This window comes from Canariomyces notabilis (genome assembly GCF_033297395.1).
Source record: "Canariomyces notabilis strain CBS 508.74 unplaced genomic scaffold N656scaffold_5, whole genome shotgun sequence".
Taxonomy (NCBI): Eukaryota; Fungi; Ascomycota; class Sordariomycetes; order Sordariales; family Chaetomiaceae; genus Canariomyces; species Canariomyces notabilis.
Window position 1 is genome coordinate 1,207,285 of NW_027041827.1, and position 26,670 is coordinate 1,233,954.

At 55.4% G+C, this 26,670-nt stretch overlaps 6 protein-coding genes across 6 annotated transcripts; 1 reads left to right on the forward strand and 5 right to left on the reverse strand.

Annotated features, from left to right (window-relative positions):
- Window positions 1-842: 842 nt before the first annotated feature.
- On the forward strand, window positions 843-2,388 carry N656DRAFT_704742 (uncharacterized protein; the record flags this gene model as incomplete). Its single annotated transcript, XM_064811202.1, has 7 exons — window positions 843-993; window positions 1,065-1,090; window positions 1,161-1,197; window positions 1,274-1,344; window positions 1,401-1,423; window positions 1,481-1,744; window positions 1,836-2,388. The coding sequence occupies 7 exons, from the start codon at window positions 843-845 to the stop codon at window positions 2,386-2,388; spliced, it is 1,125 nt and encodes a 374-aa protein (XP_064672444.1).
- Window positions 2,389-2,869: 481 nt separating this feature from the next.
- N656DRAFT_796490 (Metallo-dependent phosphatase) lies at window positions 2,870-4,649 on the reverse strand (the record flags this gene model as incomplete). Its single annotated transcript, XM_064817531.1, has 3 exons — window positions 2,870-3,134; window positions 3,211-3,737; window positions 3,789-4,649. The coding sequence occupies 3 exons, from the start codon at window positions 4,647-4,649 to the stop codon at window positions 2,870-2,872; spliced, it is 1,653 nt and encodes a 550-aa protein (XP_064672445.1).
- Window positions 4,650-6,437: 1,788 nt separating this feature from the next.
- On the reverse strand, window positions 6,438-11,678 carry N656DRAFT_553878 (uncharacterized protein). The gene is made up of 2 exons (XM_064810057.1): window positions 11,390-11,678; window positions 6,438-11,332 (listed from the first exon to the last, which is right to left on the reverse strand). The coding sequence occupies exon 2, from the start codon at window positions 11,224-11,226 to the stop codon at window positions 6,541-6,543; it is 4,686 nt and encodes a 1,561-aa protein (XP_064672446.1). The 5' UTR covers window positions 11,227-11,332; window positions 11,390-11,678; the 3' UTR covers window positions 6,438-6,540.
- A 2,903-nt stretch (window positions 11,679-14,581) lies between these two features.
- N656DRAFT_777064 (uncharacterized protein) lies at window positions 14,582-15,478 on the reverse strand. Its single transcript, XM_064814752.1, has 2 exons — window positions 15,363-15,478; window positions 14,582-15,265 (listed from the first exon to the last, which is right to left on the reverse strand). Exon 2 carries the CDS (start codon window positions 15,091-15,093, stop codon window positions 14,881-14,883), a length of 213 nt encoding a protein of 70 aa, XP_064672447.1. The 5' UTR covers window positions 15,094-15,265; window positions 15,363-15,478; the 3' UTR covers window positions 14,582-14,880.
- Window positions 15,479-17,104: 1,626 nt separating this feature from the next.
- Window positions 17,105-18,273, reverse strand: N656DRAFT_767019 (uncharacterized protein; the record flags this gene model as incomplete). Its single annotated transcript, XM_064813526.1, has 2 exons — window positions 17,105-17,850; window positions 18,123-18,273. 2 exons carry the CDS (start codon window positions 18,271-18,273, stop codon window positions 17,105-17,107), a joined length of 897 nt encoding a protein of 298 aa, XP_064672448.1.
- Window positions 18,274-19,488: 1,215 nt separating this feature from the next.
- Window positions 19,489-25,344, reverse strand: N656DRAFT_796493 (uncharacterized protein; the record flags this gene model as incomplete). The annotated part of the gene is made up of 2 exons (XM_064817532.1): window positions 19,489-22,035; window positions 22,096-25,344. 2 exons carry the CDS (start codon window positions 25,342-25,344, stop codon window positions 19,489-19,491), a joined length of 5,796 nt encoding a protein of 1,931 aa, XP_064672449.1.
- Between the last annotated feature and the right edge of the window lie 1,326 nt (window positions 25,345-26,670).

A 26,670-nucleotide genomic window follows, 5' to 3' on the forward strand; every position in this document is an offset into this window, starting at 1 on the left:
AATCGTGTTGTAGATGCAGGTACGGAGAGCACCTTGAAGGCTCGGAAGCCCCTCTGATGCCGGGATAACCTTCTCTTTCTCCTCCCGTGATGTCCAAATATTCGCCAGCTAAGCATTAGCAAATTCTGCGTTTATGACATCTCATCTTGATGGGTTTGATGCTCACTGATCGGCATTCAACTTCAAGCCACAAAGCTTGACTCAGCCTGGCCCGTTTTCGGACGAAACGGCTGACGTTTCCCCTGCCTCCTACAAGGGGCATCCCGATCTACTGGTGCGAAACACTCCGATCCGCGTTGCTCTGCAGCGTTTGGCCTTCTTGCGGCATGGCTAGCCAGTCAAGGTCATGGTAATCATCAGAGTCGGCTTTCGTGACATATCGCGCCATAACCGTGAGAGGTCTCTCCTCGGGCGCATCACCAGCCCGTGACAAGCATCATCCCAGCTGAAGAATCCCAAGGGACACAAGACACGATCGCCAAGATGCGATCCAACTACCGAGGCCCGCTACTCCAGGCCATACCCGATGGCGGCGACACTCTTACCAGACAGGGCTGCTGTAGTTCAAACATATGGTGCATTGCGCACACGCCATCCCCATATCCTGATGCCGTTCCTCGCTGCCAGGGGCAAAGGCCTAATCGTCGACCTTGGTTTTTGTTACCCATGACTCTAGCTCATAGTGCCGATCAAGAGATTTCCCAGACCCCAGGAGCGGGTCTGGAGACAGGACGATCCCACAGCATCGCCAACATGAAGGAGATATATCGAACCCCCTATTAGCATGAGATACTGAACCAGCGCTTCCCCCACGTCCTCTCATCGCTGGAGCTCCCGCCAAGATGGGTTGGACATTCAACACCAAAGATCCCAATGCCCGCACTGCCGGGCCTTTGATCACGGGTGTCGCTTGCGCCCTGACTTTCATTTCGCTCGTTACCGTCTGCCTTCGTACCTACGTCCGGGCGGCCATGGTCAAGGCCTTTGGTATAGGTAAGACATTCTGGCTTCTCCTTTCTCTCTTATAAGGAAAAATCGGGAAGCTTGCTAACACTCTTCGACAGATGATTTCATCATTGTGGTAACATGGGTGAGTCGGCCCCTGAATAGCTAGCTACCAGCTTCGCTTGCCGGCAGTGTCCAAGTGCTCACAGAACCAGATTTGCGCCGCTGGATTCGCCATCGTCTCGATCGCCCGTAAGTATACTAGATGAACAATACATCAGAGTCGATTTCTATCTATCTTGTCTGGTGTAACTAACCGCTATGGTAGAGACTAGATGGGGTCTCGGATTGTACCATATCAATGACCTGCCAGAAGAGAACATTCACAACTTTGGCCTTGTAAGCCTGCCCGAGCCGTTGAAGGACAACGGGCTCACCAGCTGACCAAGGTGCAGTTACAATACATGGGCGCGCCATTGTCAGTCCTTCATGGCAGTTGATCGTCATGGTCAAGACTAATAGCGATCCGCTACAGCTACATAACGAGCATCTTGGGCTTCAAAATTACCCTCCTCGTGTCATATCTCCGATTTATCCCAAAAGGCCTCTACCGTCGCACGACTATTGGCGTCATTGTAGCATGCGTCTTGTTCCATCTATCATTCCTTCTGGTTCAGATCAACCTCTGCCAGCCTGCCAGCAAGCAATGGGACCGGACCATCACAGACGGTTCATGCCTTCCGGGTGTTCCATTCTACACGGCAATGGCATCCATCACCATAGTATTCGACGTAATAGTGTGAGTACTCTTTCCTAGGGCTCGCCTCTGCGGCACACCTGTCGTCGCCTTTACCAGCCGCTCTTCTAACAATGGCTAAACCTTGAACTAGCATGCTCCTCCCCTTCCCTATGCTCCTCAAGCTCCAGATGAAGACGCGGAAGAAGATCGTGCTGCTCGGCCTCTTTGGGCTAGGCTTATTCATCACCATCATACAAATCATCCGCATCCAGACGGTCAAGAGATTATCCAACTATATCGACTCGGCCCCGCTCATCCTCTGGTCCGCCGTCGAGAACAACCTCGGCATCACTGTCGCCAACGTGCCCACCCTGGCGCCCCTGGTCAAGTATTACAACGAGCGATCTCGCTACGGGAGCCGCGGGAGGAGCGGGCGCACGGGATACACCGTCGACGTGGAATCGCGGCACACCATGCAGACATGGAAGTCCGGCCGGACGCCTATGTCAAGGGTCTCCCGCCTCTCCAGGGTGCTGGAGAGTAGAAGCGTGCACGAAGTGGCCAATGCTGGCAGCTTTGAGACCCGGGCGGTCAGCAGGGCAAACGATAGCACTGAGTCGATTATGGGTAATAGCGATAGGGCTAATGATAGCCCGCCGCCTGGCATCGTCAAGAAGGTGGAAGTCTTGGTTACTAGGAGTTGAGGATGACGGCAATCGTTTGGGAGGTTTGTGTTGGAATATACCATTAATCAAGTAATGCAGTAGATAATATCTGGCAGCTGCCAAGTTAATCCCTTTGTCCCGTATACCTTAACTGTCTGAGCACCTGAGAAACAACAAGTGCCACTCACTGACTATCCAATGCACAACCGAAAGCTCGCTCGACTCTGCAGCACGATGTGTGAAGGTATACAATACTAAAACGCTGGTGGAAACATAAGGTAAACCAACCAAGCCATAACAGACACCAAAAATACAATAAAACTCGCAGAAAGCCGTCGATGAGCACCCCAATAACGCCAATCCCAACCAGTGCAAGTGTTTTCTTTTGCCTCTCTCCTCCATATATATATGCCAATGAGTACCTAAAACGACAGCTTAAACGAACTAGTAATCAACGAACCTAGTCGTACTTAGATATCATGTGTTGTTGTTTAATACCCCCCTCTTCTTCACTCTTCATTCATTCTTGCTCAGGGAAGACAGGCTTCCCCGCATCAACCAGGATTTGCTCATCAATCTTCTTATCCACATCGGGCCCCCACTCGACACGCTTCCACGTCGTGATGCGCGCCTCGTTCATGTCGAAATCAAAGACGCGTATCTTGCGGTGGAAGCCGCCGTAGCCCGCGTAGCCGCCGAACCCGGCCGCGCCGGCGTGACACATCCAGAGCGCGGGTTTGCCCTCTGCCGTCGTGGACAAGCCGCAGAATTCGTTTACGTGGTCGCTGTGTGGTTGGGAGCGGGGGTTAGATTAGGACTTAGGAGCATGTAAGGCGGGTTGTGTTTTGGGTTTCTACTTACTGTCCACAACTGACCATCACCACACCCTCGTCCACCAGCGCGTCATGAAATCCCGAGTTATAAACCGGCGCCGTGCTCGGCTCCAGCCAAGCGCCCACACGCGGTATGTCGGCGTCCCGGTACTCGGGTAAGGGGATGTGGATGAAGGCCACGTCCATATGCATGTGCGTGTACTCCTTGTGCTTCTTCTTGAGGCCCTGCGCCGTGCTGCGGAACCAGTCGATCTGGTTCTTCTTGATCCAGTCGTAGCCGGGAAACTTGCGCTCGTTGGGCGAGTAGGCGTGCGTGTCGAGCAGGTAGACCGTGATGGCTGAGTGACCCGAGCCGCCGCGGGCCAGCACCTCAATGTAGTAGTTGCCCACCCCGTCAATCTCGGCCGGGCCGGCCCGCGAGAGCGAGTACGGAAGCGTCTCGATCAGCTCCATTTGCGCGGCGCGCGACATGGAGCCCTCGTCGTCGTGGTTGCCAAAGATGGAGACGTATGGAATCTTGTGCTTGATTAGGAGCTGCGCGTATTTGAAGATTGCCTGGCGACGGTGTTAGCGAAATATGCTTCGTTCGTGAGTTCGAGCACGTACCGATTGCGCATCCGGCGCAGTGTCTCCATTCACCTGATCTCCGCTGAGAACGACCAGGTTGGGCCGCTCCTCCTCGAGCATTTTGGCAACAAAATCCAGCGTTCTCGGGTCGGCCTCGCACTTGCCCCCGTTCCAATCCTCAGGCAACGCATCCCGGCAATGGCCCACCCCTGTGCTCAGATGCAGATCGGCGAGCTGCATGATCTTGAACCGTCCATTCTCGCCGATTCTCAGCACGGGCTTGACTGGCTCCTGCGCGACCCCCCTCCTGATGGTGATGTGGGCAGCCGGCACGTTGGAGCCGGTATCCAGCAACAGCGGCGTGCCCGTGATGGCCCACCCGGGCCTCGCCTCGACGGCATCGTCCCCAAAGAGCACGTCCACGGCCGTGACGGCGTTTTTGGAGTCGCTAGCCCCCCTCTTATTCGACCTCTTGATCCACAGCCCCGCAGGCCTCGCCTCCCACTTTTCCTGCCCCTTTCCCCCTTTCTCGTTCGCCCCAGGGTTCAGCCTCCCCACGGCCAGGTCGATGACAACCTTGTCATCGGCCGTCAGCTCCTCTTCCCGCTTGTGCTGCACGTGGAGGTAGGCGCTCGAGAACAAGCCTTTCCCCAGGTACAGGTCCTTGTCGATGCGGTGCCAGACGGCAGGGTCCAGCTTGCAGCTGGAGAAGACGTTAAGGGTGGAACATTGCCTGAGGGCAACGTCGGTAATGACCAGTCCAGCATGGTGAGTGGGCAGGTACTCGTGTATGGCGTTGGGCAGGACGCGGAAGTTGCGGTCGAGGAAGAAAAGGACAATAAAGGTAAAGAGGGCGGCAGTCGTCGTTTGGACTATCGTTCGGACAATGCGTCGCGTCATGGTGCCGATTCGATATGGCAAGGATGAATGATGCGAGGTCGATGGGCCCTAGTGCCTAGAGCATCACCGAGCATCCACCGCGCTCGTCCACCCTGTCTAAGCAGCAGTTCGACGTACGAGAGAGTCTCGCCAGGTTTCGATTCTTCGATCGTTCGTTCGTCCTCGAGATCTACCTCAGTCGAAAGCGTAAATGAGCAGAAGACAGCCGCTGGTCTCTGTCGAACAAGGCTCGCACGAGATGCAGCACAATGCCCATCTTAGACCATGTCACGGACACGGCAAGCAAGGAATCAGACCTGTGCTTTTGCTATGGATAGCGCCAAGTTTAGCGGCCCGTTTGCGTAGAGGAGCCAACCTGGAAGGGGACGGGAGCCTCGAGTGTCGCTCTGGTTCTGTCTCTTTGGGCCTCTAGCTTTGTTTGGTGAGACGAAGAAATCCGCTAAATCGTGCTGAAGTCGAGAACTTGAACGGCCTGGGCCAGTGGGTCGCGACGCCAAGATCCGGCTTGTGCGCTCGCGACGGCCCCGCCAATCCGGGGAAGGGGTCTTGCCAAGAGAGGAATGGTCGCTACGGCGTAACTAACAGTGGACCTCCTTGGCAGCCCAATCTCACAATACTCACTTCATACGATCTTACCCCGACATAGAAGCTTTAATAAGTGTAAACGCACGCAAATTATCATATATGCTCCTCTAGGTGTAGGTTTGAGGTGCGAGGAAAAATGAGGAGAAAAGAGAAAACAAAAACATACAACACCAGGGATTCGCTGGTCGTCACCGACCCAACTACTAATCTGGCCCTTACTGGTTTATCTAGGGGAGAGCGGACGGGATCCCGAGCTTCCCAGTAGGTATGGTCGTATGTCACTGTGGACAGTGTAAAAGCGGTCTATAAGAGAGTTAATGAGTTGGACTTCGGAGCAAGAGGGTGTCAGAATGGTTCATCGTCAGTACAGAGTATCGGTGGCCATTTCTCAAGAATATCCGCCATCTACACACAAGACAAAATGTTTGGAATACACTCCAAAGAGTTACAATTAATGCTACCGCCTCATCATTCGTAACAATACCGCTAGCGATATGTACATACATGCATGCATCCTTCCTTGCCAGCCAGCCAGCCAGCCTGCTGGATAGACTTGTTGGGGTATCTTTCAGAACATTCTCTCGTCAACGTCAACAGCATCGCCTCTCGGGTTCAGGTTGGCCATAACCTTCCAACACACCCGTCACTACCCAACACCCAAAACGCCGGTCGTGCACACTCATAACCCCATTCGCCATCAATCCAAAACGTAATAAGTCGCTGGCAACAGCGTCCTCGCCAGCCATCCCAATAATCCAAACAAAATATCCCAAATCCAACCTAGCCCAACCAGTGGGATTAGGTTCTATTCGCACTCGCCGCTGTCAATGCATCCCCACCAACCCCGTTGTGCTGGTTTGCCAGAGTGTGGCAGGCAGCAAAACCGGCGGTTCGAGTGCAGCAAAACCGACCCATTGCCTCATTATTAAGCCCAAGCTTTCCACTCCCAGTATTAGGTAGGTAATGCATGTAATGTAGCCTCCACAGGAGTAACGCGAAAGAAGGGAAACGAAAAAGGAAAGGAGAAGTGGAAAAGCCCTGTAAAGACTGCGCCGTTCTGTTGTAACCGGCCATATCGGACTGAACAGGAGCGTTGAGCATCCCCCTCTTTGCTAAGTGTCATGCCATATTACACCGTCGGGCTTGCGCCCTCTTGGTCTTGCTGATTTTGTTTGCGCATGTATAATTCCTTGGACCCTTAAATGCTCCATGAAAATCGTGTGACCAGGAAATGCGAATCTAATGGAGCCGGATAGGTTGAGATGCGGAAGATGGGGGTCGATTAGTGAGGGAGCAATGTCCCGGTTCAGATGCTTGCAACGCGCGCCCTCCCATCCGGCGCTCGCGCATGGCATACCATCAGCTTGAGGCTCGTGCCCCATTCCTCGCACTCAGCGAGCAGCGCCTTGTCGCTCCACATGCTGGATCGTGAACCCGCGCTGATGCCGGGAACCGCAGCGCCTTCGTAACAACGTGTGTACCACCAGCGGCCAACCCTGGCAACTGACTTGGTGATGCTTTCGTCCGCTACCGGCCCCTCGTCATTGATCATTTCCGGAAGGCTGCGCTCATCCTTCGTGGGTTTGCCCCTGCTGGCAGCGCCCGTCGAGCTCCTCTTCCCCTCGCCTACGCCTGTCTCGCTACCAGATGACCGGGCAACGATGCTGGCGACAGGGACGCCAACCCGGCATGTCTTGATATCTGTGAACCCCCTCCTGCCAATCAACCGTAGGATGAGATCAGACGCTGGCCCGAGGCTAGTGTCCGGGGCTCTTGCGTGAATGCGCTCCTTGAGACGGCGTACCGCGCGGCGGCCGCGATTACCCATATTGTTCAAATCCACATCAAGGATTGAGAGCTCGATGAAGCCTCCGGGTTTCAACACTCGCCGTGCTTCAGAGATGATATTGCGGTAATGCGACTCTGGAGCTGCAGCCGGAAAGCGGTAAACTACAGCTGTGAAGCTTTGAGCTCCAAACGGAAACTTGGTTGTGTGGGAAGGATACTCGATCTGGTGGTGGTTCGGAGGGGTGAGAGGGAAGGCGGATGAGTTTCTGTGTTCAGCCGAGAGAGGCTGGCGGGGCGATAGATTGAAAAACGTCGCCTCCGGATATGTTTCGGCAGCATAGAAAGACCAGTCATCGTTCCCAAGACCGTCGACCACAAGTATTGAGGGTCGCTTGAGTGAACCAACGACAGAGACCAATCCATCCCGCACGGGGCTGAAGAGAACATGTCCGAATGTAAGCCACTTGCTGACAGTCATGGAGCCCACCCGCAGGTTAACCTGGGATATCGGTGAAGCGTCCTCCGAGCCCTGGCTGCTGCCACTCGCATCTGACCGTCGAGTTTGGTGACCAGACGGAGAAGTCCCGTCCTGATTCGGAGGTTCTGCTTCCTCTACTTGCTTGCCGACATCAGAGCTACGGAGCTGCTCATTATGGCTGCTAGAGGTGTCTTGAACGGAGGCTAGCGAGTGTTGGGCCGGATCGCTGTCAAGCATTCGCCTGACCTCCTCAATCATGTCCGAGCCGCAGATGCTCGACGACGGCTGCTCTATACCTGAGCGTAGGGCTTGCACTATGCTCGGCAAGGGAGGAGGACTGAGCGTCGGTGACTCCATAGAAGGTTCGATTAGATTGGCGTGGTCGTGCGAAGCCAACTGCAAGGGGAGCGGTCTCGGCAAGGATGGCTGTTCGAATGTCGCTAGCTGAACAGTGTCCTCTCCAAGAAGATCGTTATACTCATCCCAGATCTCGTCATCGGCAAGAGGTGCGTTTGGTGAGGGAACGATGGCAGTGGCATCTGCATACGCTATAAGGCCACCGGAGCTGCTAGAGGACGTTGTCGTGGTGCATTGAGAGTCCTTCCGGGGCGGAAAGGAGAGAAATTCCTGTGGGGCGGCGGTAGAGGTCGGGGGTGGTAGTCTCGGTATGCCATAAATCAAAGCTGATATATTAGAATCGTACGCAGCCTCTGTTCTCTCGAATGCAGGCTCCGGCGTGGACGGCTTAGGAGGGCTTGGTCCTTTTGCCACCGAATCCGGGTCGCGAGGATCGGGCTTCTTGGGAGGTGCCTGTATGCTGAGTCTATGGAACGGTCTCGAAAAGCTCTTGGGAGAAGTTTGCTCAGCCCTGGCGCTAACCACCTTGGGAATGCGGCCGACTTGAGGGAGCCTGCTGGGTCGACCAGAAACCTGACGTGGAGGTGCCGGTTGCTTGCCTGGATTCGGCACTTGCTCGGTTACAGCGCTCGCTTGGGGGATGGGTGAGGGCCTGGTCAGAAGCGTGGGAACCGTGACAGCCCGCTTTGGGTTCAGTGAATGCTGGCTGACGCCAGGGTCGAATCCTGCCAAGTCCGCTGGCTTAGATTCTTGAGTCACGGAACGCCGTCTAGGTTCTGTCTCTCTGGGTGGAGGTTTTTGAGGAGGGGTCTCGGTGCCCTTGGCTTCGCGAAGCAGCTCTTCCAGATCGGGCGTCCCGGCATCGTCTTGCTCTGATGAGTCCATCATTGTGTAAAACGCCATGGGCTTGTTCTGCACAACTTTGACAGTTGCGGCCACCGTCTTGGCTGCCTCCTTTTTCTCAGCAGCAGGCTGGGTGTGGGACCGACTAAAGAGATTCCACTTGCGGGGGGAGCGAGCTCGTTTCAAGAGCTTCTTCGACCCAGATGAGCCAGCCACGGTTGTTGATTGCTGGCTGGGAAATGTGGGTTCTGCCAGAGGATCGATTGTAGAGTCGATAGAGTTGATGCTCGCATCCAGGCTCGTCACAGAGGGTGAGACAACCCGAGACCGGGTTGCGATGGGCGTTGGCAGTCGTGGGAGTTCCTGTCCACCAGACTTCAGCCGCTGCATTGACCGCCTAAGAGCTAAGGTAGGCTTCATGGCGAGAGCGTCGGATTCGCTGCTCTCAGAAGGCCTACGACTGCTTAGCGAAGGTGTCTGCGTAACGTCGCGGGGGAAAGGTGACGGCCACAGTGTGCCGCGGGCGGCTTCCCTAGGTGACAATGACAACTGAGAGCTGTTGTGAGACTCGACGCTGGGTCTCCTCAAAGTTGAGCTCTGGTTACTTGTGGTGCGTGTCAAGTCCGAGCTCGTATTCCTGTTCTCAACGACTTCCCCGCCAGCAATAATAACCGGCGCCATCCGCTCCATCAAGAAGGGATCGTAAGACTGGCTGCTGCTCAAGCTTTCCTGCGAGGACATAGTCCCCGGGATCACACGAGCCGTGTTTGCCACGCTACTGCTCCTCCGGCGCACTGAGCCTAGTCGGCCATAACCCTCATGGCCTGTTCCTGCTGCGGGCCCTTTCCTGGTGGCCTTCTCTTTTTTATCCGACTGGGTGGATGACTCTGGCGCGGTTTTTGTCCGTCTTCCAAAGAGGGGAAACCGAGCTCTGAAAGTCGACACCGACACGCCTGGGCTTGGAGTTCGAATGCCCCTCCCAGGCTCTTGTTTCGATGCTTCAGCCACCTCGCCAGTAGTAGCAGCTCTGGGCGCAGGGTCGAGTTCTCTTGCGGGTACTCGTCTCGGGGCTTGGGCTGACCCGTCAGAAATAGCCGGTGAAGGGGCTAGCCGGTTGGCAGGGCCGGGGGCTAAGAAACTGCTTTGTCGTCTCTCGGAGAGCGATGTTGAGGACAGGTTGCTCTGAATGACTGGGATGGGATGGTCCAACTGGGTGTGGAGGTCGAGCGTTCCCTCACGACTGGGTCGAACGGGCGGTGTTGGCTTGTGTGAAGCGGCGGGCTGTGCAACCTGAGTAGGCCGCGGTCGAGAATAAGAGGCGGCTTTGGCTGACGAAGACAACACTCCATGCGGTCTATCACTCCCGGAGCGGGTCTGGGAGGCGGCGGGTTCTTGATCGCGGCTCTCCTTCGATTTGTGCGACGATTTCCGAGGCGGAGGATTTGGGGGTGATGCCGACCTCTTACCTTTCTTCTTCTCTTTGGTATTACCATCGGCGCGGACCGTCGAGTTGGACGAGGACGATGTTGACAACTCTCTTACAGCGGCCAGACCCTGTGGATCAGCGCTTAGAGATGCAGCTTCATTCGATATGCTCCCCCCTCTCCTTCGAGTCACCGGAGGACGCGCCAAAGCCGGATCCGCATGTCGGAATCTGAACCCTGGCGGAGGGATACGCAATGGGACCACCAGTCCCGGGGATTGCGACGACACAGATGTTGGTGTGGTGTCTCGGCTGTATGGACCGGGACCTGGTGATTCCGACCACCTTGTTGACGGGCTCCCGCTGAAGGCACTGAGTTGACTGCTCGTTCCGGAGAAGAGAGGCGTGGGCGGAGGCAGGTCGTGTGTCGCAATTCGGTATGGAACATTGAAACCGGGGCCCTCGTCCTGAGCAGGCAGCTGGGAATCTCGGTACCTGTCTAACTCGGGGTATATTGTCACGGCCTGCGCCCTTGTCCTGGGAATCTCTACCTGTTGTGCTACTCGAATTTCCAGGGGACTCTGGGTCAGCTCGCGGTCAAGAGGGGAGATGGCGTCTAGAGGCGTCTGCGAACGCGGATTTGAATCGGTAGAGCCGGTTCCCGTCGAGTTGTTTCGAGACTCGTTGCGGGAGCAGCCTGCGTCCTGGGATAGTCCTGATCGCTTTCGCCTCAGGACATTTCGCGGCTTTAAGCTAGGAGCTGGGAGCCTGCTCGAGGCTGGGATGGATGAAGCTGGACCGTTGACTCCAGCTATGGCCAAACTGCTTGTACTTCCGATCGAGGTTCGGAACTGTGCCGGCTGACCAACACGCGGCTGCTCCAGCTGGCTGTCAGAGGGGCGACGATGGGAAAGAGGCTGCGGCAATCGGCTGGACAGAGCTGGCTGGGGAATGGCCCGCCCGGGCTGTCGGTTCGGTTCGGCCTTCTTTCCATCATTCCAAGGGAGTTTGAACTTGACCTCTCCGTTCGGGGCGCCCAGGTTCCTAGCTCCAGTGTCACCCGACCAGCCGAAGGTGTGCGGTCCCGGCCGCTTCGAAGCCATCGTTTTCCTTTATTTTCTGGCTGAAGTCCGAGTGTCTCGGTCATAATCACCACGGCTCACTAGTGCACAACATGAAGGGCGGCCCAAGAAAAGATACACAGTGTCTCTGGTACATCGGTTAGCACACATATCAGAGCCGGTGGCGAATGGAGACGGGAACAACCTCTCGTCGGGCGTCGTTGCGGCCTGCGGTCCCCGAAAATGACGATCCGGCTTCGCCGTAGCGGGAATGCTCCACTGGGTTTGGTATATGGCCTTGAGTTCAACCCCGGCTCATCCAGCGCTTGAAGGGGCGAGGCGGTTATGTATTAGGGTCGGCCCATCCAGTGGCCTGATGGCTCGGAATTGTAGTCCCCCCTAAACAACGGTAGGGAGTAAAAATTATCAGGAAGAAGCGAAGAAAAGCCAGAACAGACAAAAGAGAGAAAAGCAGACGTGAGTCTAACGAGCCTCTGGGACTGGACCAGAGTACAGTTATCAATCACGGCTAGTCTAGTACAGATTGGTGTAAGAGGGTGTGTAGTGCAAGCCCACGCACATGGGTTGCGAGGGTGGGGAGATGGAGGGGGTCAGCAAGCGCTAGGCCAGTGACCTTTGGCGATCTCTTCACGTAGACCGCGCAAAAACTGATGCGGACTGAAAAGGGGGGGGAGGAAACAAGCTAACCAAGCAAGAAAAGCGGGATGAGATGCCTAGATCGCGAGCGGCAAAAGGGCAAACGGTCGACTGGAAACGACGCTGGGCTACCGATATGTATCACAGAGAGAGTGAGAGTGAGAGAGCGAGGGAAACCATATGACTGTAACTAGATATTAACTAAGCGGCGAAAAGATACCTGGGGTACAAGATGATGCTCCCAACATTCCCATATCTTGGATATGAGTGGCGTAGCCATCTTTGCCCAAGCATATTGCTGCGGCCTCAATGGCCTCGACGACGGATTGTCGCTCGGCAAAGTCAGGTGGCCTTGACGCGGAAGGCCCGGCCGAGAAAGCGCCTGGATTGGGTCTCCTAAGAAAAGATGAGCGGTGGGTGGGCCTCTCAATCCAATCACTAACTTGGTGCGGAAATGCGCAAACGCAGACGAAGCCATTGACGGGCGAGGCGAGGCGAGCCATGCAGGCTGCTGTGTGGTTCGAGGCAACCAGCGGCATCAGCGAAAGCGGTGCGAATGGAAAACAAGCGCGGTGGAGCTGGGCGGAAGGCGACGTGAGTGGAGTGGAGCCATGAAAAAAGCGGGGATCCAAGGTGTGCACCCGCCCCACCAACTGGTCCCTCCTTCCCCAGTGCCGTCTTCGCGAACCCTTCAGGCCCTGTCGTTCCCTTGTGAGGCGCTGGTCTCCACTGGGAGAAGCTGCACTGCGCCGCTATGCGAGAAAGACGAGCCCTGGGAATTGCATGAGTACATGTCCTATGAGGGCTCAGAAGGCGTAGTTTGCCGTACCATTGGGCAGCATTCGCTCAGAACCCAGTCGATTTCCCGCTACATAAGTTGGTTCCCTCAGAACCCCTCAAGAAGGTCTCCGATCTTCTCGGCTCAGGATCCGGAACTCGTGGACTATATTCTTTAACCTATACCCTCTATTCGTATCCCCCTAGCGGCGGTACGTAACGCTGATCCAAGAAACAGGCGATTCTTTCTCTGATGCTTTTCTGTACGTAGTTATCTCTGTATACGGATATATAGGCCGGGATAGTATGACAAGCGGTTAAGAACAAGCTAGCGGCCCGCCACCTCCACCTCGTGCCTGAAGGAACCATGGATCAGGTGAACCGGTGTACGTGGACACCGTAAGTTGGGGGCAAAGATCTCGGATAATGGCGACGGTCTGACACTTACCTACTTGTCTCTAATATTCACAGCCGTTGGCAGCTCTGAGTCAACAAGGACCTAGCCAGCTGCTGTGGCTGCCAGGGCCATCTCGACGACTACATTAGGTGGCCGGCATCAGGGCACCCATGTTCGGCTCCTCTTGTGGATACGGAAGACAGAAATGTAAGCACCTTAGCTGAACCATGTTAAAGACTCAAAGAGTCCATTGCCAGTGGCGAATGAGCTGGCTAATAAGATCAAAAGCCCTCTGCCCCCCGCTACCCAGGACGTATAAGTCCCGCGACGACTCTGCTGAGAGAGGGGAGAACTTCGTACACCGGTCTCAGGACCCGGTTTTAGCAGATACGAGGCAAGATGCTATAGCATGTACGGACAAAGATATAAGTGTAAGAATCACAAGATGCTTCGTCCCCTCCCCGCCTCGCAAATTCTATACCTAGCAGTCAAGCCAAGGAAGCAGAGCCGCCCCGTGCTTGTCCTGGTTGGTCGAACAGAGATGGGACTTCTCGGCGGCTATCTCCAGATTGTGCTTCATTTTTTTCTCATTGGCTAGAATATCAGGTTTTAGAGCCAATCATTGATTCTGAATGGCGAGCCGGCGCTTGCGATCAGACAGCCAAGATGAGAAGAATGACCCCTTTCAGGAAAATACCGTTTCAAGAGCGGGTTGCGTGACGGGCTGCACCTCTTCTCAATCACCCCAACTGGTTCTCTGAGCGCTGCTTATCCAGATGGATGTCTCTTGGAGGGGTTCGTTCACTTGCCCAACGCCGGATTGACCTTGGCTTGCTGCATGCTGCAATGCATGTCTCAGCCTGTCCTGCGAACCATCTGTCGGATGCTCGGGCTCCCTGGCGGAGGGTGTGTCGCGGGCCTACTCCGAGAGGTTGATCGACACACAGTGGAGTATAACACTCCCGTGATATCTGCGATGGTCCAAGACAAAAGGTTGCCCGGTGCTGCAGGTCCCAGTGTCTGCAGGCCTATAACGCAGAAATCCAACTCACAACCACTGGGCGACAGCCATGCACAGCTGGACACGCGCGGTGAAGCATACATACTTCGTACATGGACTGGAATGCTGCAGGATTGCATTGGCGATCCTGGCGCGCAGCAGCAAGGCGGATTCGAAGATGCCATCTTCTCTGTCCTTTTGTTCAGGTACAGAGAAGCCAGTCAGGCCGACGCCGGGCAAATTCTCAATCTCAAGAACGTTTACCAGGTATGTGGCGAGTCCGTCACCAAGACTGTTAGCCGTAATTGTCCAAAATCTGCACTTCGCCACAGACCCCGTCTATACCTGCCTGATTATGCGGCCAGCCCTGTGCTGTCGCCGATTCCGATAGATGAGGCTGGTGACGTGGCATCAACGGTTTCCATATTCCATCAATGGATGCTTCTGAAGAGTTTTGCCAGAAGGCGACTGCTGATCTACGTGTAAATTCGAAGGTTGTTTGAGGTCGTTGAGGTCGTTTGCTACCGTTTTGGACAGAAAGCACTACCACAGTTTGTGGTCGTCTGTCGGTAAACCCTGATCTTGTCAACTGCCCCGCAGACCCGCCAAGCCTGCTATGACAGGGGTGGCCGACTTAGCAGGGATCCTTCGAGGCCCAATTGGTGGGACGAACGACGCCCCGGCTAGCAGGATCTGCCTTCCCTTCCCGGGAGCCCTCCTCGCCTCGCTCTTTCTCAGTAACGTGATTGCGAGATGGTGTGAGTGCAATTATCATCGTCAAATATCTTCTTATCTCCCTCGTAATAGTGTACTGTACAGTACATACATGTCCTCTCTCCTGGCTATCCTGTTACACCTAGATACCTTAGTTGGTGATGCTGCTCTGCGACCAACATAAATAGTCGGCTGCATACGGATACTCGTACAGTTTACCTGTGGTAAAAACGGCAAATCCCGATCCCGTCTGCTTGGTTCGCGGGACTCCACTCCCTGATAGCTGGGAACTCTGCCACCACCAACCGCAGCCAACAGCCAACAGAATGTGCATCGCGCAGCCAACAGAATTCATCCGGGCCATCCTCATGCGCATGGCATACATATCATAGGTTTACCTATGGGTATTCATGCTTGAGTGTGGCGGGAACTTACTCAGCTGAACAGGCTTCTCCTCCGCCCACCCTACCCCCGACGACTCCAATCCCGTCGATGAGTCTGACGTTGTCGACGGCCGATGATGCTTCTCACGTGCGCTACTCTGTGGTCAACGCCGACGATCAGCCCCTGCGCTTAAGCCTCTTCTATCCTCCCTATAGGACTCTTAAGAATCAAGACGTCTGTGGTCCTTACCTGCCGGCTGGAAGATAGTATCGCTCACGAAGCCGGAGGCTGGCTGGGTGTAAGGGACTTCCTTCGCTACTGGCTCGTAGATTTCTTCATGCCATTCCTCCCCGCGAATTGACTTCCGTTTTTCTTGTTCTCTGACTTCTCCGAACAACGCCAAACAACTGTGTTCCGAGAGATGGCAGCTGATTCTCGTTAGCTCAGATTGAAGTGCTGATTCCTGGACGAATTCTTGGGCCTCATGCCACGCTAACTTTCCCTCTTTCGTGCACCATCACAGGGCTCTGATAAGATCAGCCCGACTCTAGTGCTGCAGGACAACCAGTAGTCTCCGGAGACCCGAACGAGCATGTCTCCCTTCCTCACCTAGCCGGCAATCATCGAAGGGCTTTTGCTAAAAAAAATGTCACAAGCGATGGCTCACGATTTCGGTCAGATATGGCTAAGTCTTTCTCCGTACTTCTCCGCCTCAGCGACACCCCACTGCCCGGACTACTGTCTGCACCTCGCTTCCTCAGCCGCTGTCTTGCATATACGCTGCCCAGTGAGCCGCCTGCGGTGAGGAATGAGGATAGACGCATCGCGGACTGTCTACGAATGAGATGGCACGCCTGGCCTGGCTTGGGATGTAAGATTCCAGGCTAGCCGTCCCATGCTGATCGGAGACGCGTCTACAGGCCAATCCATATGATCTCCGCCAGTCCTGAATCGACCAGTCCTTGGGCCATCCTCTTAATCAGGAGTGCTTGTTGCCCCGAGTTTACCACAGGTAAAGTGACCGCAGCTATTCATGCGAAAGCTGGTCTGTGGTCTCCAACCTGCCCTTAAACCCGTCCTGTCACATACCACTCACATACGAGATCGGGACTCGTCTTTTGAATCCGAGGAGTGGGCATGTTATCCTGACAGCAGAGGCAGCTAGGGACACCGCAAGCACTCAACGGACCTCTAACTCTTGATGAAGCGCCGTCAGCTGCTAGAGCGTAAGTTGTGCAGATAGCCCAGCCGCCATGGTGGGATTCGACCTTATCGTGTACACAGCAAGAGGTCTTGACTTCAACCCCTGACCAAAGGTGTTCATCCACGGCCAACTCAAGATTGCCTCTCACCCACTCATCATCGGTCTCCAGCTGGGGAGGAAAGAACTGCGGGAATAGGCTGGGTATTGCTGAAACTGTTGACTGGCACGCTCCCCGCATTCAAGAACCTCCTTTCTGGCCAACCTAGCGTAGGACAGCCACTCGGCCAGCTCTGGAAAGCCTCCTGAACGGATCGAAAGTAAAAAGCGAGTGGAACAGAGGGAAAAGCAGCGCCCGGTACGCCGTACCTGAGAGAAACCAAGCTTTAGCAATCCCCCTTCCGGTCCAATGCCCTGTTCTGACACCCTATCTTTGCATCACGAAAGGCACTGATTGTTTGAGCAATGAACGGGGTGCTATAAATACAGATTCTCGAGTCTCTTCCTCCTCCGGCCCTGCGCACTGAAGCTGTTGTGTAAAGCCTCCCTGACCCTGGCATAATCATCCTCATTGAGCCTCAGAAATACGTTTGAGCCGGGCCCGTAGTAGACAAGAGCCAGTTATATGCACCAGGACCAAATCCGGGCTCGGGGTCATACATCGCAAGACGGCAAGGAACAACCGCGGCGCAGCCTCAGAAGTGAGCAGTCCACGGCCTGTGTCAGTCCCAGAGACGAAGGGAGAGGGGCGCCCAAGGGTTCAGCAAGCAGCAAAGTGGCGACAACCCGCTCAAGAAGCGAACCTCTTCGCCCTCGCCTCCATCTTGGCCTTTTCAGCCGGGTCAACAGTGACAGGCTTGGATTCCTTGTTGCCCTTTTGCCCGCCCCCGCGGCCCTGGTTCTGACCTCCTCCTCTGCCGCCACCTCGACGGCGACCACCACCACCACCCCGTTGACGGTTCCGTCCCCCACCACTTCTACCACCTCCCCCTTCACCGTGATTGCTCCGCTTACTGGCGCGCGCATTCTCGCCGGCCTCGTCCTCCTTGTTTTCTTTGTCTTTGTCGCCGTCACCTCCGCGCCCACGCTTGCGGGGGCCGCGTTCAGGCAGCGCGCTGTCTATCATGGCGACCTGGTCGTTGGCCACGCCGAAACGGGCGGCGCGCGCGGCCTTCTTGGCCTCCTCAGACTCCGGGTCGATGCCGAACCGCGCGGCACGGGCGGCGCGCTTCTCGGCTTCCGTCTTGGCGTCAGTCGGGGGCAGGTTCTGAGTGAAGAGGGGCGCGGCGGGAGCAGCAGTAGCGGCGGGCGCCTCCTCGTCGGTCTCGTTGGCAGCGGCTGGTGTGGCGGTTGTTTCGGGCTTTTTTTCGTCGGAGGCGGTGGCGGCTCCGTCGACCTTCTTCTCGGGAACCGCAGGAGTCGCCTTGTCGGCGGCCGGCTTCTCGGCCGTCGCATCCTTCTTGTCCTTGTTCAACGCCGGGAGGTCGTCGTCATCGTAGTCAATCTCATCCTCTGCAGCGGCCGGCTTGCTGGAGTCTGGCGGGCTTCAGGTCAGCGGGATTGCACATCTTGGTTTGATTTCTGGTACGTGGCGCCCTCCAAAAGTGCCAGAGAGTTTGCGGAGCAGTCGGAATGAGTCGCAGCAGATCGCGCGCAATGATAAGACAAGACTACAGCCACAGATGGCCGCGATGCAAGGTGAGACACAAACAAAAAGAAAAGAAATAACGTGTCGCTCATGGAGTCGCCGCGGGCGCATCGCGGAGGAAGCAACTGCAGTGGGCATGATGAATGAGGGAAACGCTTACCGGCCTGCGGCTCGGGATTGCTGGCCGCCTGCTGCTTATCGTTCTCTTGGAGGCGGGCAATCAGGTCGGCCTTGTTTCCAGTGTGAGGAAGGCCCCGTTCGCCGAGCAGCTTCTTGAGCTCGGGAACCTTCATCGAACTGTAGTCGGCCATGGCGAAGAGTATACCGCGGCGCTGAACGTCGCAGCGCGCAACAAGTGGCGGAAGAGACGATATAGACTTGGCGAGCTTTGGTGTCGCGCAATTCCAGAAGAGCGAGTCGAGATCAGTTGTTCTTTGATGTCGATGTTTTTGTCGGTGTTGTTGCTGTCCTTTGTTGTCCAGATAGCTGGCGCCGAGAACTGACCTTATGGATACCGTATTTGCCTTTGTTTGAACTGAAATGTCAATAGGCGCGCAAAGAACGCGTCGTTTGGTTGGATGGATAAGGTTAGGTACGGTACTGCAACAATTCCAGAGAGGCGCGGGAATCCAGAGCACCCAAACCCCTGTCGGCCAGCCAATGGTCGGCGAGATGAGCATCAAAGGGTTAGGGTTGTGGCCTGAAGACTGACTGCTCGATTAAGGTACTTACTCGAGTGGTACACATCAAAGCTCCCAGGCCAAGAGCCCCAGCGTACCATATTTAAGATACAAGCACATGTGGAGGATTTCCTAATTTTAACATGATTGATATTATTTGATATTGGATACCTCGCCTGGAAAAGCACGGGGACGACTTTGCAATAAGTACCTAGGTAGCTTATACCCCTATGTAGTACCTCCGTACCAACGGATGAACTTCGTACTTGAACAGCTCCACAAGTCGACGGGTATGAGAATTTGTTAGGTGAAGAGCCGTAATGAATCATTAACGTCTTTGGTAATGGCCTACCAACCATATGTACAGTACACCTAGCCTGCTGGTTGAGTCGACAGACAAGACCGTGCCATCACCATCATCTCAAGCTGTATCGATACTCTTCAGGGAATCTATCGGTATTAGCAACTATTGTTTCGCTCTAAACCACCCTGCAAGACAATCACTAACCAGCCATAGCAGCGCCGCTCTATCATCTCCGACATGGGTATAATCCGTAGAACTTGAAAACGGTGAAAGCCTGGCCGAGGAGAGGAACCCCCGAGGAGCAAAGAGACAAAGACAGACTGACAAAGGGAATTGAGAAAACAATGAAATGGGGTCAGAAAAAAATGCAAGGGGTCGACCCATCTCCGCGTCCAGTGCTCCTCTTGAATTCACAGCCCAGTCTCCAGCTACGAAAAGCACCTGCGCCCAATCATGGCCCGTTTCCACAACCCACCCAAATGCCTCTCCCATTTCTCCCCCCTACGAGTCCTTCCCTGCGTAGGCTGCTGGCAGTGGGCCTCCTAGCCCATCATCAGCCCCGGCACCTCCGAGGTCACCATGCCCATGATCCAATTCGCCTGCTGCATACTCTTGCATTGGAAGCACCACTTGGTCACCTTTCCAGCGACTGCCCCGTTCCGGGGAGCAACACCGACATTCCCCTCCTCGTCTCTCAGATTCTCCCACACACTACACATGACCCCTTTGGAGCCTAGCATGCTAAAGCACTTGGACCCGAGCACCGCATCTAGCAGGATCAGGGGCTTGTCCTTGTCGCTGCCGCTCTTCTTGGTCGCGTGCGTGACGATGATCCGCTTCTCAAGTCCGTGATAAAGCGACAGCTCCTGTCGGACCCCTGGCGGCGGCCGCGTAATGTGCAGAATGCAGTCGCCCTTGTCGAGCCATCGGTTGTTTTGGACGTTCAGGTGGCAGCGGATCTCGAGCGGGCGATCAGGGGAGAAGGGCTTCGCAAGCCCGTTGCTCCAGCGGCTGCCCGAGCCGGACAGCGAGGCCGACACGCTCCGCGGAGGCGTTGAGGCGCCGCCGCCGCTTGAAGACGCGCTCGACGTGTAGAGGCTACCGCCGCCCGCCCCGACGGACCCAGGCCGCGACTGCTTATCAACGGTGGATTCATCAATGTTGAAGGCTGTGTTACCACCGCCCATTAACCGCCGGAGGAAGCTGCCCGCCGAGATGGTCGTGGAGATGCTCCCCTGCGATACGCTCGGCGCCCGCGTCGACGCGCGGTAGCTATTCTTGCGTCCGAACCAGGTCCGTCGACGGCTCGAGCTGTCGTCATCTGCGCTGCCGTCACCTACCATTGGCTGCGCCTGTCCAAACGAACGGAACCGTGCCTCCTCGCTGAGTTGGATGTATCTGGCGTTGTTCAGACGGCTCAGGTGGACCGCTTCGTAAAGATTCTTAGCCTCGGCCTGTGTTGCTGCTCGGAATCTGAACATGCATCCCTCAATCTTCAGCCGCGATTCTGGGGATGCTGGGCTGCGCACTTCGAGATCCAGGGCCGTGCTGCGTCGAATCATCACCACTGGAGTCAAAACCAGTCCGACTAGTGGCAAGACGCTCCCAGCATCCTTGTTTGTGTTATCTACCTCGGACGTGCCCGATGACTGCAACGGGTACGCTTGGTGATTGGAACTCCGCTCGCTTAGCTCGTGTACCTCCATGAAGCCGGGACGAATGATTATGGATGCCGGTTCGCCCTGGCTGATATCTTTCCATACTCCCTTCCTACTAAACCAGTAGGAGACGGATGCAATGAACCTCTGCGCAGGTTGAGCGGGTTTTGTACTGTTTCCCCCTTGAGGTTCAACCTGCGAGGCGGAGTTGGACGGCGTGAGACTATTGTCTGAAACAACCGAATCATTTGCGGCTATGTCCGGCTGCTTGATGCTATAGCCTGGAATGGTGTCAGGTACTTCATCTTCATCTAGCTCGTCGCTGGAAGACTGGGACGAGTCGGAGTCGTCGCTCAGGGATGTTGAACTGTCAGACGAGATGTCGGATGGATGGTATTCATGCTTGAGCGGAGATGACATTCGGCGCTTTACTCTGGTATGTGGGCTGACATCAACGGGAGGCGTGAAAATGCCTGGACTATTCGAGCCGAGAGTACGGTGGATAGGCGGTGGAGGAGCTCCATCCTCACGATAAGGTCTTGAATTAGGAGGCGGTCTTGAAGCCTTCACAGGCTCATGAGAGGGGCTGTTCCATGGGGGCAGGCTTCGACCTTCATCCAGGCAGCTATGAGAATAAGTTTCTCGAGTGGGCGTGGGCATCCTATCTGGCGAGATGGTGGCACAAGGATCTGGTGACGGTGAAGTTGGTGTAGAAGGAGGAAGTGGCTTTGGGTGGTATCGAGATGGGGTCCTGGACTGCTCGACCCCTGGTGACTCCAAACCAGGCGTGCTAAGCCTGCTTTCACCAAGCGGAATATCGATACCGTCCGATTTTGGCGACGTTGCCTCTGGGATCATGGTGGTGGGTGTCCGACCCACGGCGGGCGGCACCGGATGACTGCCAAGAACTGACATCCAGTAGTCTAGCTGTTCTTCACTGTTCGATGATAGCTTGAGGAGCTCAAACCATTCGTTTCCATTGTGTGTGCCGCGTACCATGACGACCAAGGACTGTTCAACATCGCTTTTCCGGGCGGATATGTTCGAGGCTGGTACCGGAGGGAATAATAGCCATGATCGAGCGTCGTCTCCAATTTGCCTGATGAGAATGTCTCCCTGGTCGGCGGGGACACTCGGATTGTCTCTATAGATCAACTCAACCTGACATTCTAGCCTCTGGCCGGTTGAATGATGCAAATCGAGGGCGAAGACATCCAAGGCAACGACCTGACGCATCTGATTGACTAAGACGCCACTGAGCGGTAGAAGGTTTCTCAAGTCTCGGCAGCGGGTCGTGTCAGTGCTGTTCGCATCTTCATCGGTCATGCGGGCGGTCTCCTCTTTGTGTCTCTTGCGGGCCTTCTCCTGAAGAGTCTCGAAAACTGCGAGGAGATTCTCTGCCTCCGGAGCTCCGGTGACTGCGACGGCAGCCTTGACATTGGAGATCAGCATAAGTTTGGCGAAGTATGGAACAGCAGACAAGACACTTACCTTTAGGAATTTGGTCATCCATTTGACCCTGATCAGGGGCCGTTTCAGAAGGTACGCGACATCCACTCGCTCCCCATTTTCTCCCACCACATCGCCATCCTCATTTAAAGGAAGTGCATTTAGCAGCGAGTCATCGTCGTTGAAACGGCCAGATTTTGGAGCGAGATTGATAATCAAACCCTGAAAGCCGAGTTGCCAGACGTCCAGGTAGTGTTCATAGGCCTGGGAGACAGCCTCAAGCCAAGTCAGAAGCTGATTGATATCCGAGAGTGGCGCTCGTTGGTGGAACTGTTTTAGCTTTTCGAGCGCCATGCCCATGTTGACCACAGACTTGGCCGTCGCGTCTGCATCCCTGCCTGGCCCGTTGCGCGTGGCAAGTCCACCCCGAAGAACATCTTTCAAAAGCACCGGAACGACGCCATCGACGAGAGTTTTCAGTTCCCTTCCGTAGAAGTGTTCATCATTGGCAAATTCCTCAAGCAGCTCATCTGCCTGGCTCCTATTGGCCCTGCTGGCCCTGCTAGCCCTGCTGGGCCTGCGGTGCAGGCTCCGCGACGATTTTATGCTCTTCGAGCTTCTCGGTGGGATTAGCTGGCCGTCGTCTGGCAGTGACAGGACGGATACGAGGTCTGAATGTTTGGTGAGACGCCGCTTGAGACCAGACTTTTGGCTCCTCTGTCGGGGAATATCAGTAGTCTGGGTGAAGGCGGTTGTCTGAGTGACTGTTGTTTCGGACACGGTGGAGATCGTCTCGGAACCGGCTGTGATGCGAGACTCTTCCGACACAATAGTCGACAGCTCGTGCGCACCGGTAGTCGGCGGTCTATTTCGTAAAGGGCCATGGCTGGACAGCTCAGAGGAGAGAGTAGAGTCGTACGTAGATGAGTAACTAGGAGACGGCGGCCTCCTGATTCTGTCCGTAGATCGTCGCCGTTCATCGGTTGACTCCCAGTCGTCCTCCGCATAGTCGCCTTCGTCCTCATAGTCTGTCTCACAGCTGGGATATACTGTGGGTGGTAGCTTGTGACCGCCAGACTCGCCCCGGAAAGCCTCTTTCAGCAGATCTCGGAACGGCTTTTTCCCCCCTGACTTGGTTGGGGATGGTGCGGTCCTGGTTGCCCGCCTTCTCTTCAAGCCGGTCGTTGGGGTAACAGGGCTTTTCGGTTTTCTGGGGGTGGCACCATCATCTTCCTGCTGTTGCTCAGCTGTCTCTCGGGGCTCGGGTTTCTTCGCCGGTGCGGGACTGACTGTTTCTCTTTGCCGACTTCCAGATGGGGACCGCGATGTTGGCCGCTTCCCGCTATTCAGCGCCTGTCCCCGGGATTCTGGAGTTGGCTGCCTATCGCATACCTGATCCTTGACAATGGGTTCTACGAAGGGATCGACCGTATCATTCAGCCAGGACTCTATACTCTGCGGCTGATTTGCCGCGGCCGGTCTGGGAGGCTCAACCCGTTCTTGGATGATCTCTTTGGCACCAGTCACAACTTTTTTGAGCACCTTTGGCATCGCCTTGAAGCTCGGGTTCCGTTGAGTTTTCGGCTTTTTCGTCCCGTGCCTCGCTTCTGCCCCCAGGGGCAAATCAAGAACACTAAACGCTGAATACCCAAATGGAATATCCGCAAGCGACTTGTTTCCCAATACAGTCGGCGGGACTCTCTCGGATTCGTTGTCTGACCCCTCACGTTCAGGATTGACAGGCGTCGCCGGATAATCTGAGCGTTGGTCATCGGCCGGGCTAGCTCTCTGTATGATGGGACTAGGACTGGGTGCCCGTCTCGAGCGACGGCGAGAGACCTTCCTCTTCGTTGGAGTGTCAAGCTCAGTCTCATTCTCCTCGATGACCTCAATCACGTTATCAGAAGAACCACCTCGCCGGCTGCTTGGAAGGCTAGAGTCCCTCCCTACAAATGTCGGTCTGGATGATGCGGACCGAAGAGGTAACTCATCGGCAGATCTCTGAGACCCGAGGCAAGTTTCAATTCCGTCACCCGGTGACGGGCTGTCAATCGGCCGCACTCGGATTCCGTCATCCGGAAGCTTGCTTTTCATGGGACGTACCCTGATCCCATCGTCTGGCACTCCGCTTTCCATGGGCCGTACTCGGATTCCATCATCATCAGTGCGGTCGCTTTTTCGCACTGAGGATAATCGGATGCTGTCATCTGTATCCGACGTTGGCTTCCTTGGCTTAATCGGCTTAACTCTGATGCCATCATTTACTCGGGCCTTGGGCGTTGCCCGTTCTTCTGCACAAGATTCCACCGTGCTCGGAATATCTTCTTCGATGGTAATTGTTCCGTCGGCCTTTTCATGCCGAGAGTGTTTCACCCGGGGCGGTTCAGTAATTTCAACTCTCTCGACCCAGTCTTTGATCTTGCTCTGTACAGATGGATTCTGTGTTGTTTTTTGCAGGAAGTCCTTCGGTATTGGAGCTGGGCTTTTGTCTGTCCTCAGTTTCGGAGAGTTGGCGGGAGGCGGGCTCTTCCCCTTCCTACGCTTCATCCAATTATCGTCACTAACGATTCTCCTCTTGGGGGCGTCTTTGGCGGCTCGCGGCTCCTTAGACGCAAGCGCCGGTCCGGGACCTGCCTTGTCTCGCTTCGTATCGTCACCAGTCTGAGCATCGTGGTTTTCCTTGTCCTCCTCCTTTTCCTCCTCCACGTCGTCCCTCACCTCGGCTTTCTCAGCCTTAACTTTCTTCTTCTTGGGCTTTTGCCGCATCTTGATTCGCACTCGGTCCTCCTCAGTCACACTCTCGGCCGCGACATGTAGGGCAACATCGGTCGGCTCACTTCGCACGTCCTCAGCGCACGGCACCCCTCCCCCTTGTTCCTTCATGGCGGCTGCACTGGCCTTTTGCCATGCTTTTACTCGATCCTTTACGCCTCCTGGTTGCTGAAGCCTGCGAACTGCAGCCTCGCGCATCTCCCGGCGTAGTTCTTCCCGCACATTCGCCGCATCTGCCGCCATGCTTTTGCGCCGTTGCTTCAAGGCATCTCGTTGGGCTGCTTGGCGAGCCGGCGAGGGACGACCGAGCAGGAAGTCGGCCAGCAGAGTTGGCTCAGTCTTCTTCTTCTGCGGCGAGCCGTGACCGGCGGCAGCGGGAGCGCTCTTGGGCGTGGTGGCGGCCTGGGCCGAAGGTCGTCTATTTCCTGGCGTCGTAGGTACGCCATGTTTGGCGGCCGAGGTTCGTCTCGGAGTCTCTGGGTTCGGAGGAGGTATCTCATCTTGCTTTGCCGGTGACATGGTTCTGGAGAACAGGCACAAGATGGAACCAAGTTAGCTATCCTCATTCTTCTCAACCCTAGCAACGATTCTGACATGGGCACGAGGTCTGGAGCTGGAATTAAATTCTTTTGTCGATCGAAGCAACATCCAAGTCGATCTCAAGTGCCGTGCGCAAGGGCAATCAGATGCTGTATAGTCCCTGACTGGGCTGACGTTTTGGGGGTAGTCAACAAACAAAAACCACGGAAACGGTCTTAACCCACCTTTCTTACCTAGGTGAGCTGCATACTGGTGATCTGCGGTCCAGATCCGAATCTGCACCACACCAGGCAGATCAGAACCCAAATGACAGCCCTGCGTAATGTGATGAGCTGAAGCTGCTCATGAGCACCGTATGTTGTTGGTGTGAGGCCCGGAAGCTAGGGAGATGGTGCGCAGCCAAGAGCCGTTAAAGAAAGCAGTGACGGCGGTATGGGTAGATGCACTGGGGTTGGAGATATCAGAGGTGCACTAGGTGAGTCGGGATGTTGCAGGAGACTCAAGTCACTCAAGTTGCGCCAAGTAAGTAGCAGTGTATGAGATGCAGCGAAGAATCAAAAAAGAGTGGAAGATTGAAATGAAGAACTGTCAACAGAAAGAGTTGCTTGGGGTCCACGACTCGAGTGAAAACCTGCGCCGCCTGCACTCTCGGTCCAAAACAAGCCAGAAAAAGGCCATCAGAAATGGCAAGCTGAAGCTTGCTGAAGGGCGCCGCAGGCTGCGCCAATGACGATAAACAATGGATGGAACATAAACAAATCGAGGGTTTCCACTTTTCCTCAACATCAGCACCCTGTTCTTTTGGTCCGAAGCCTCCCGGACCCGAGCGGGGCCATGTGGGCCAATGGAAGGCTGGAGCTCAGCCCACCAAGATCTTCCGTCCAACCTGTCAGCTGCCCACACCAGCAAGTGCGCATCGGCGCAGGCCTCCTTCCGATTGCCAGATCTCAAGCTAGTAAGGTAATCATCAGCAGGCTCGCAAGGCAGCCCAGGTGATTGCCTCCTGCTACGAAGGTGGGATGTGATTTCAATTGATAACGTCTGTGCTTGGGCCAATCTCGCGCCAGAGGCATTCGCTGACTGACAATCAGATAAGGATCTTTGAGCGCTTGAAGAAGTTTACCGTCTCAACACCAGTGGGCCCAGGGCGCGGCCCGCCGCGCTCTGACATCACTGATGAATTCCTTGTGGAGATCTTCACTAGGGCTGCTGGTAAGTTACGGTCACCTGTGTACAGTACATACTGTGGTACTGTGTAGATACATATGGCCAGCCCCTCCTGACACGATTTTGATCTCTGCTTCT